The sequence below is a fragment of the Stenella coeruleoalba genome, assembly GCF_951394435.1.
Source record: "Stenella coeruleoalba genome assembly, chromosome: 3".
NCBI classification, from domain to species: domain Eukaryota; kingdom Metazoa; phylum Chordata; class Mammalia; order Artiodactyla; family Delphinidae; genus Stenella; species Stenella coeruleoalba.
This window is the reverse complement of record NC_137148.1, coordinates 163,559,305-163,569,730: the sequence shown is the minus strand read 5'-3', so window position 1 is coordinate 163,569,730 and position 10,426 is coordinate 163,559,305. Positions and strand designations below refer to the sequence as shown.

Below are 10,426 nucleotides of genomic sequence, written 5' to 3'. Positions count from 1 at the left end.
GAGTGTGGCCCACAGCCCAAGAGAGGCCCTGGGAGCCAAAGTGGGAAAGGGGCTGGGACCAGCTGTGAGCATCAGGTGGGCCCCGAACACTGGCCAAGGTTTCTGGAGGGGCGCGGGTGCCAGGCCCCATCCAGCAGAGGGGCTGCTGGGGTCACATGGAATCCTTGAGACAATTTGAGGCAACACGAAGGGGAGCACTCTTGACTTGTGATTTACTGGGGATGTTTCTTGCCGGGGCTCAGGGCGAGGGTCTCTGTGTCCTCCATGACTGAGAGAAGTGCTAAGGGCGCTCCGGCTCTGCTGTAACTGGGTCTTCAAGAACCTGATCCAGCACTGAGCATTACTGGGTGTCCCCCAGTTGTATCTCCAGCCCCAGCGTTGTTAGGGGACTTCAGTTTCAACTGGAATCAGGCGGGACATCACACCTCCAACCAGGGGGCTCCCATTGCCCCAGCCAGGTTGGGATGAGTTCAGAGGTCCAAGAGACCCCTGGGCAGGGGCGTCATTGGGTCGTAGAACGTAAAAGGTTTGGGACAGGCTCCTCAGGCCAGGCAGACTCTGTGGACTCACTGCAAGGGGAGTGTGCTGGGGTTTGGGGACCCCGCAAAGATATGGGGAGGGGAACCCTGGCTGGGATGGAGTCATTTCGGCAGGTCACTCAGGAGGTCCTGGCTCAGCCGTATATCCAGCCGCTCAGGCAGGGGGCGTGGTCCGCGCTCCCCTGCCGAGAGGGTGCGGCCGACCAGCAGAGGCGTGGTTGGGGGCGGGGCCTCCGCGAGGCGGGGCGAAGAGGAACCCGGGCAGCGGCGGCCGCAGCAGGAAATCGGGGCTGGGCCCCGCTGGCGCCGGCGCGCGATTCCATCCCAATCCCCGTCCCAGCCGAGCGATCCTAGGGCCGGACCATGGACTCAACAGAGCCGGGTAGGCAGCCCGGGATACGGGATCAGAGAGGGGCCTCCCCCGACAGTATCCTACTTCCTAAATCAATGAGGGGCCCCGCCTATCCCTCTCCGTCCAGAGAGCCGGGAGAGGAGTTCCTGAATGGGGAGGACACGGGCATGCTCCACTGTGGGAACCCCCAAGCTGAGGAGGACCCAGGACACCAGTCCCTGATCCCCCCTCCCCCTTTGGAGTCTTCACCCCGGATGCCTGGGGGAGGGGGCCCAGGAAGGGGAAGTGGCCGCTTCTGCTTCTGATATTTGTGATGGGGGCAGGGTGTCACGACCGCTGATGGAGAGGGCAACGCGGCAGGATCCCCACCCGGCTACTCCATTGCCCGGGGAGGGGGACATGCTGATCTGGGCTCCCTAGAAGTGGTGCCTGCGACAGAAATGTGGCAAGGTCCGACTTCGTTTCCGCCTGTCTTTGTGTCTCTGCTTTGCATATTGATTGTCATTTGGTCTTTATGCCTCTTGTGGTTTCAGGCTGGCTGTGTGTGTTTCTGTGGCAGGCCATGTGCCGTTCTGTCCCACGTGTATTTCCATCTGTCTGGGCTGAGGTCCATGTGGTTCCATTGTCAAGCCGGCTCTGTCCCGGGAGACAGTGTGGCTGTATCTAGGATGTCTGTTTTGTCGCTTTGCTTCTGGGCCAATGCATGTGTGGGTGTCTCTGCTCCTCTAAGCAGCTGTCTCTGTGTTGGGTTGTGCCTGAGTCCATCTGCCTGTCCCAAGTCGGGCCCCACCCAAGCCCACACTCCCTCCATCCCAGCTCAGACACCCACGCCATCCTATACTCCCCATGGGAACAGAACTCTCTCTCTCTTCCCTTTCCCTCTCTCCCTCTCTCTCCCCCCCCCCACCGCCCCCGCCCCACCCCGACCCTCCAAACAACCTGCCAAAGTGCTGTGGGTGGAGGGAGGCTTCCATTGGCCCATGTGTGATACTCCCCTCCCCAAGGGCTACCCTCAGCTCCTGAGAGCAGGAAGAGATACAGTGATATCTTCCGGAGCCTGGACAACCTCGAGATCTCACTTGGGAACGTGTGAGTCTGTGCCTGAGTAACCCCAAATTCCACCAGGATCCCCCAAATCCCTAACCATTTAGGTTCCTGAAACCCCATTAGGAACCTGCAACTTCTGGATCCTCAAAACACCTGAATATCCCAAAATTCAACCCCCCAAATCCACCTGAAATCCCCAAAGTGATCCTAGGGCCCCCACGTATCCTTCTTGTGACCCTTGTGACCCCTTAAAACACTTGAGAGCTTTATAATCCCACTCTGAACCCCAAAGTTACCTGGGATCCTTCAAATTCTATCTCAAGTCCCATAAAAAAAAGCTCACCTACTTTCCCCTCTAAAGCCCCATCCCTCAGGACTCCTAGATACAATAGACGTCACAGAGGTGATATCTAGGACCATCCCCAAACTGCCTTGGGGCCCCCAGCACCCCTAGGTGGGACAGACTGGGTGGAGGGTCTGACACCTCCTGACACCCTTACCTCCCAGGACCCTTGAGATGCTGGCTGGAGACCCTGTGCTTTCAGGAGACCCAGAACCTGACAAGACCCCCACAGCCACTTTGGTGAGGGATGGGACCAAGGGGACAGGGAGGAGGGGACCTCGGAGGAGGGGGTCTGAGGAAGGTGGAGCTCCTGCCCTGCTTGTTCCTGAATGCTGTCTCCCTCCCCCTCAGACGAGTGAAACCAACCGTTGGAGTGGTCCCTCCCCAGAGGATCCTGCACCCCTTACAGGTAGGGGGGCTTTGAGGCCAAGCGAGGTGGGGGGGGCAGAAAGGAGTCCTTCCATCATCAACTGCCTATTCCATGCACCAGGGACACGGCAGTGCACACAACAGATCTGAACCCCTGTACTCAGGGAGCCCCCAGTCTGAGTGGAGAATCAGTGTAAAACAACCTGGACAAATGAGAACAAGGGGGTGTTTGGGGAAGCCATAGGGTATAGAACAGGGTCCACTGGTCTGGTTTGAGGGCTCAGGGAAGGCCTCCAGGGGAGGGTTCAGAGGTCAGAGGTCCAACCGTCTGCCCCAGGGGAGGAACTGGACTTGCGGCTCATTCGGACCAAGGGGGGTGTGGATGCAGCCCTGGAGTATGCTAAGACCTGGAGCCGCTACGCCAAGGAGCTGCTGGCCTGGACTGAGAAGAGAGCCAGCCATGGTGAGGGCCCCTTCTACCGGGTCCCAGGCCCTGCCCAGACCCTGCAGTGCTCACACCCTGCCTGACTCACACCCCTGCTGTCTGCCCCCAGAGCTGGAGTTTGCCAAAAACATCATGAAGATTGCTGAGGCGGGAAAGGTGTCCATCCACCAGCAGGTAGCCATGAGCTCACCACCCCCCCCAGAGCCCAGTCTCTCCAGAACCCCAGCCAGATACCCCTAGATCCTCAGCATCCTCCAACACCAGACGGCCTCTCCCCACCCTCAGAGCCACATGCCACTGCAGTACATCTACACCCTGTTTCTGGAGCACGACCTCAGCCTGGGAGCCCTGGCCATGGAGACAGTGGCCCAGCAGAAAAGAGACTACTACCAGGTGAGGGGGTCCTTCATGCATTATTCCCTCCACAACCCCCTGGAGGAAGGCACCGTTACCATCAGCACCATTTGCTGATGAGGAAGCTGAGACCCGGGGATGCTGAGGAACTTGCCCAAGGTTACCCAGCAGAGATTCGAACCAGGCTTCCTGTGCTATTGCGAAACCGTGCTTTTGTTCTTCTGCGGGCCACGGGACGAGGTGCCAAGTGTGCCCAGGAAGAGAGCCTTGGCATCTTTGGGTCTAGGCACAAAGGATGGAGGTGACCACTGAGATTTTCTGGAGACACTGGGCTAGGGGAGGGCAGAGGTCTTCTGGGTGAGAAGACCCAGGAGAGAGAGTGCAGACCCAGAAAAGGGTCCAAAGGATGAAAGACATGTGGCCCCAGTGAATGCAATGATCGAGTAGCCCTGAGGCAGCATCCCCATTCCCCATCCTTCCCAGCCCCTGGCTGCCAAACGGACTGAGATTGAGAAGTGGCGGAAGGAGTTTAAAGAGCAGTGGATGAAAGAGCAGAAGCGGATGGTAAGGTCTAGGGTGGGGGGCTGGGGAAGCGGACTGGGGAAGGAGATGAAGAAGCAGTGACCGCGTCCCTCCTCCACCCACAGAATGAGGCGGTGCAGGCACTGCGGCGGGCCCAGCTCCAGTATGTGCAGCGCAGCGAGGACCTGCGGGTGCGCTCCCAGGCGTCCCCCGAAGACCCGGCCCCCCAGGCCCAGCCGGGACCCAACAAGCAGCAGGAGCGGCGGCGGCGCTCGCGAGAGGAGGCCCAGACCAAGGTGGGGACTCGGCCCCGTGCCCCCCTGTGCTTCGGCACCCCCGGTCCCACGATCTGTCCCACACACGCTCCCTGCCTTGTTCTCTCCAGGCGCTGGAGGCCGAGGCGCTGTACCAGGCCTGCGTCCGCGAGGCCAATGCGCGGCAGCAGGACCTGGAGGCCGCCAAGCAGCGGATCGTATCACACGTGCGCAAACTGGTGCTGCAGGGGGACGAAGTGCTGAGGCGGGTGAGACCCTAACCTGACGGCTGCCCACCACACTCATTCGCCCTGGCTAGGCGCCTACCTGCCCCTAAACCACCTCCAGAGCACCAGGACCCGCTCCCTCTTGCTGGACAGTCAGTTCCGCCCCCCAGACCCTGACTGCACTTCCCCCTCGGCCCCCTCCCAGGGGGTCCTACCCCCAAGATGACCCACCCTGGTTCTGACCACACCCCCAACCCCAGCTGCGGGCTCCTGTCCCTAAGCCACCTCCCACTGCCCGGCCCCGCCCCCAAACCTGGACCGAGCTGGTATCTCTCAGGGTCAGGCCATGCCCCAGGCTCCCAGGCCCAGCCCCTCTCTCACCTGAGGCCTCCGCCCCACAGGTGACCCTGGGATTGTTCGGGCTGCGAGGAGCTCAGGCAGAACGCGGCCCCCGCGCCTTCGCCGCCCTGGCCGAGTGCTGTGCGCCTTTTGAGCCGGGCCAGCGATACCAGGAGTTCGTGAGGGCGCTGCGGCCCGACGCCCCACCGCCCCTGCCACCAGCCTTCTCTTTCCAGGAGTTCACGCACGGGTGGGTCCCCAGGAGCGGGGTCAGGTAGGAGCCAAGCAGGTGGGTGGGGTTGTCCCAGTCATGGGAGAGTTGGGAATTTGGGGCTATTGCACTGGGGGCCATGATGCTCATGGCCATAAGGGCTTGCAGACCCAAGTACTTGGAGTTGGGGCCTAAACGGGATACCAGGGTGATGTCATCCCAGGCAAGTTTCCTGGTTATCAGAGCCCTCAAACCTCTCCTTTCAGTTCCCCTCTGGACACAAGAAAGAAGCTCTCTGGAGCCCCACCTCCACCGCTGGATGAGAGTGCAGCTGAGCCAGGCCCTTGGGAGGACACTGGCACAGGCTGGCAGGGTGAGTGCCGTGAAGGGCAGGCAGGAGTGGTGCTGGGGCAGGAGGCCACACCTAACTGACCTCTCCCCTCCTAGGAACTCTGGGCCCCACTCTGGCCAGTGATGTGGACAGCATGGGTGGTGGCAGCGAGTCTCGGTCCCAGGACTCTCCCACTTCCAGCCCAGGTGGGACCATCCTCCAGCCCCTGGCCAGGCTCTGACCCTCAGTCTCAAACCCATTCTTTGACCTCTGACCTACCCTGCAACCCTGACCTATTTTCTCAACCTCTGACGCATTCTCTTGATCCAACTTCTGAACCACCCCCCAGGTTCTTCAACCCCTAACTCCTGACCTGTCTGACCCACCCCCTCCTGACCTCTGACCCTTTCCCCAAGGGCATCTGTGGGTGGTTTTGGAAGGCCAAAAACCAGGAATGTTTCCTTAGCCTTGGCGCCTCCCCATGACCTCTGTGACCCCCAACCTCTGTAACCCTCTGACTCCAGGCTCTGGCACGAGGCGGCTGGTGAAGGTCTCGTCCACAGGCACCGAATCTTCAGATGACTTGGAGGAGCGAGACCCTGGTGAGGCTGGAAGCAGGTAGGGGTGGGGTGGGGGTGGACTAGGCACTCCTGACCCTGTCTCCCTGCAGACCTGGGAGATGGGCTGGAGAACGGGCCAGGCACCCCGTTCAAGAAGTGGACACTGTCCAACGCGGCCCAGACCCACCGGCTGCGGCGGCTGCGGGGCCCAGCCAAGTGCCGAGAGTGCGAGGCTTTCATGGTCAGCGGAACCGAGTGCGAGGAGGTGTGGCCTGGGCCGATGACCTAATGACCTCTGCTGAACCCCAGTGACCTCTCTGACCCCAGGCATCTCTCTGACCTGAGATCCCTAAGACCTTCCCACCCCTGGGACCTGCCCTGATCTGATGATCTCCTATGAGCCCCCTGCTCCCTGAGGATCCCTGTGACCTTCTCTTCCCCCACTGACCCCCGATGACCTCCCTGACCCTGTGACCTTTCCCTCAGTGCTTTCTGACCTGCCACAAGCGCTGCCTGGAGACTCTACTGATCCTTTGCGGACATAAGCGGCTCCCAGCCCGGACCCCCCTCTTTGGGGTCAACTTCCTGCAACTGCCAAGGGACTTCCCGGAGGAGGTGCCCCTTGTGATCACCAGGTGCACCACCGAGATAGAACAGCGCGCCCTGAGTGTGCAGGTGCCACCTTGACCCTTGACCACCCCCAAGAGTGAGTGACCCAGCCCTCTCAATGGCCAGATTGCAAGCCAGCTGTCCAACTTCCCACCCCTGCCCTTCAGGGCATTTATAGGGTCAGCGGGTCCCGGGTCCGCGTGGAACGGCTGTGCCAGGCTTTTGAGAATGGCCGAGCATTGGTTGACCTGTCAGGGAACTCGCCTCACGATGTCTCGAGTGTTCTCAAGCGATTCCTCCAGGAGGTGGGTGCTCAGCAGCTCAGGAGTCAGAGGCCGGGTGGGCTCAGACTGAGGACCCTCTGTAGCCCACCCACACCCATGTCCCCCCTGCCATTCCACCCCCAGCTCACTGACCCCGTGGTCCCCTTCCACCTCTACGACGCCTTCATCTCTCTGGCTAAGACCCTGCATGCAGACCCTGGGCACGACCCTGGGACCCCCAGCCCCAGCCCTGAGGTTATCCGCTCGCTGAAGAACCTCTTGGTGCAGCTGCCTGACTCTAACTACAACACCCTGCGGCACCTGGTGGCCCATCTATTCAGGTGTGCACTGTCCTTGACCTTGACACATGACTTCTGACCTGAGGCACGGATCCAGGACTCCTTCCTTGGACATGTGACCACTGACCCCTGACCTCTGACCTTTGAATGTGTTTTCTGAGCTCTGAAACTTAATACATGACTCCTGACTTTGTATGCTGACCCCTAACCCCCATTGCCAGGCATGTGGCTGCTGGTCGTACACAATGACTGGGACCACTTACCCATGACTTGGGCAAGCTGCCACTAGCCTGGCTTGCAGATCCTACCCAATGACCAATAACCATACCCTCTGTGCCCTGACCCTTCTCCTCACACTGTCCCCAGGGTGGCTGCACAGTATGAGGAGAACAAGATGTCTGCCAACAACCTGGGCATTGTGTTTGGGCCGACACTGTTGAGGCTGCCGGACGGTCCAGGGGTAGCCAGCGCCGGCCCCGTCACCTGCCTGCTAGACTCCGTGCACCAGGCCCAGCTCATCGAGTTCCTCATTGTACACTATGAGCAGATCTTCGGGGTTGATGACCTCTTCCTGGCCACTGAGCCCCTGCCCCGAGACCCCAGCCCACCCCCTACGACCCTCCCAACCAGCCCCCAGCCACCATACTCACAACCTGCCCTGGATGCCCTGCCCATATCCCTAGCCTCGGACCCCAACCCAGACACCATGCCCCTTAGTGCCCTGGAGAAGCATCCCGAGACCACGCCCACAGAGGTAAGGAATCTGCTGGGCCCACAGACATGGGGAGAGCCTTCTCTCCATTTAATCCTCTCTCTCTCCTGTCTTCCTTCCTTCCTTTCCCTTGAAATTTGTCTATTTCATTCCCTTTCTCCTTTCCTTATTTACCCTGCACTCATTCTGAAAGGAAAGGTAAGGAATGGAGTGGTGGGAAATAATGGAGTAACAACAGGGTAGAGCCTTGCAGAGATACTAACATGAATACCATTCATTCCTTCAACAGAATATTTATTGAACACCTACTATGTGCCAAGCGTTGCTCTAGGCATTGTTCTAGGCATCAGTTAGCAAAATATTCAAAGACTCCATCCTCTTGGTTGCCTACCTTCTAGTGGGAAAGAAACCAACAATAAACAAGAAATATGATACAAAGTCAGTTATACAGGATGTTACAAGGTGATGAATACTATAGAAAAAAGAAAGGGTAGGGTAAAGTAGGGGACATCAAGGGCACCAAGGTGAGAGGTAGTGGGCAGTTTGTAGCAGTAAATAGGATGTTGTGAGTGGGTCTCATGGAGAAGATGGGTTTGAGCAAAGACTGGAAGGATGTGAGGGGGGAGTAAGCCAGGTGGAGATCAGGGGAAGGGTGTTCCAGGCAAAGGGAACAGCCAGTACAAAGGCCCTGAGGTGGGACCATGCCTGGTGTATTCAGGGCAGAGCCCCATGCTGTAATGAATGAGTGAGGGGAAGGTGGAAGGAAGTGAGGCCAAAGAGGGCTGTGCAAGCCTCCATAGACTGCACGCCTACAATGCAGGGGTGCTTGCATAGTAATTGCCCTAAGAGGTAAATACTGTTAATGAAAACCATTTACAGATGAGACTCTTAGGGGAGGCTTTCTGACCCTCAGATCCTGATACACTTACCATTCCCGAGAGCTAGGATCTCCCCTGCAGCACCCCAGAGCTGGGAAAGCTGCTGCTGGTGAGGTGTGGGACTCTGAGAACTGGAATACCTCAGAAAGTGCTCCGGACACAGAGAAAGAATTCCAACTGCTATTAGCATTTAGCGAAAGGATGAACTAAAAGATATTCAGATAAGCTAAAAAGCAGGCCTGAAATTGCAGAAAGTAGAGCAGGATGAAGACCGGTAGTTCACCCATTCCTAATGCAGAGAAGGCTGTCACTTTCCGGGCTGGTCCTCTGTTGAACAAAGGCATTCCTGCCCTCACAGAGCCCACAGTTGAGATTAATGACACTGCTCTTCACAGGAGGACAAGCAGTACACTCTCAAGGGCATCATCTCTCCCCAGATACCAGAACTGCAAGGGAACTTTTGCATGTCTACGAGTCTCAAAGAACTGGCATTTTATTGCTGGAGGTCTCATTCTTGGGTTTCTTCTTGCAGATTCCAACTCTGCAGAGGGACCAGGAAGAGGAAGTAACCAAAGACACCAAAAATGAGGGAGAGGAAGGTGAGTGTGTTGTGGGGTAGCCCAGGGGTTCTGGGGTTGCCCCTGCCTTGGGGTAGCTTGGCTGAATGATGACAATGGGGGAGGGGTGTATCCAGAGGACTTAGGGGTGCTCAGCATTGACCACTCTATCCCACAGTGTCCAGCCAAGGCCCTGAGGACTCACCCCTGGGGACACAGTCCCGTGGCCACTTCAGCCGCCAGCCAGTGAAGTATCCCCGGGGGGGTGTACGGCCTGTCACCCACCAGCTGTCCTGCTTGGCCATGGTGGCTTCCAAATTGTGCGAGGAGACCCCTGTCACATCAGTGCCCCAAGGGAGCTTGCGGAGGCCAAGACCCGGCCCTGCCGCCACCTCCCGTGAGGGCAGCCCTCTGCGCCGCACCCCACTGCCCAAGCATTTTGAGATCACGCAGGAGACGGCCCGGCTACTCTCCAAGCTGCACAACGAGTCTGTGCCCAAGGCCACCTGCTGCCCAGGCACCCAGCCTGAGGAAGCTGAGGACCATTTCTGACTATCCCAGCACTCTGACCAAGAAGCCCAGGACTGAGAAGATGGACCCAACATCCCAGGAGTTCAATGTTGGGGTGTCTGGAGAGTTCCTATGGGGAAAGACTACATGGCCTAGGGGAGAACTAAAACCCTTCAGCAGCAATGTACCAGGATTCCCCCCCCCCCCCACTAGACACAGGTCAATGTCAAGTGACAGGGCCACTCAGGTTCAGAGGTCACTCAGGGTCAATACAGATCATGGGGTCCTTGAGGTCCACCCTAGTCTCTGACCCCTAGGATAGGGGTGCTTTTTGCTACTTTGGTTGTTGCCACTCCCCCATCTGTCTGCCTCCTTAGCTGATCCCAAGTGACCACATATTGGAGGATGTGGGCAACCCAGACTCAACATTCTGCCTGGGGTCTGGTGGCCTCTGAATAAACTGTGTCCTTTATAACCTTGAGTGTCTTTCTTTGCCAGGGAAGGGTGACAGGGGAGGTCGGTGAGGCAGCATCTTTTTGCCCCATTTTACCGACCAGGGAAATCAAAGCCCCCTTTCTTTCATCTCAGAACACCCCGAGCACCTACATGCAGTAGAGGCTGGGCCTGGGCACCTGGCTGAGTCACACCGGGCCGGCCCTCCCGGAGCTCAGCGTGCGATCCGGTCCTGCACAATCAAACAAACAT

The 10,426-nt window shown here is 58.5% G+C and overlaps 1 protein-coding gene across 5 annotated transcripts; it reads left to right on the top strand.

Annotated features, from left to right (window-relative positions):
* Positions 1 to 789: 789 nt before the first annotated feature.
* Positions 790 to 10,179, top strand: GMIP (GEM interacting protein; the record flags this gene model as incomplete). Of its 5 annotated transcripts, XM_079917591.1 has the most annotated exons (22): positions 811 to 921; positions 1,215 to 1,341; positions 1,896 to 1,980; positions 2,446 to 2,521; positions 2,633 to 2,690; positions 2,988 to 3,113; positions 3,205 to 3,269; positions 3,381 to 3,488; positions 3,933 to 4,013; positions 4,097 to 4,267; positions 4,357 to 4,494; positions 4,854 to 5,065; positions 5,269 to 5,375; positions 5,450 to 5,539; positions 5,858 to 5,935; positions 6,004 to 6,158; positions 6,380 to 6,568; positions 6,670 to 6,807; positions 6,910 to 7,106; positions 7,431 to 7,818; positions 9,187 to 9,253; positions 9,390 to 10,179. In XM_079917591.1, the coding sequence occupies 21 exons, from the start codon at positions 1,332 to 1,334 to the stop codon at positions 9,761 to 9,763; spliced, it is 2,913 nt and encodes a 970-aa protein (XP_079773717.1). In that variant the 3' UTR covers positions 9,764 to 10,179. The 5 variants fall into 5 exon arrangements, with proteins under 5 accessions (XP_079773719.1, XP_079773716.1, XP_079773720.1 ...); XM_079917593.1 differs by lacking the exon at positions 1,215 to 1,341 and having other exon boundaries at positions 790 to 921; positions 4,854 to 5,041; XM_079917590.1 differs by lacking the exon at positions 1,215 to 1,341 and having other exon boundaries at positions 790 to 921.
* Between the last annotated feature and the right edge of the window lie 247 nt (positions 10,180 to 10,426).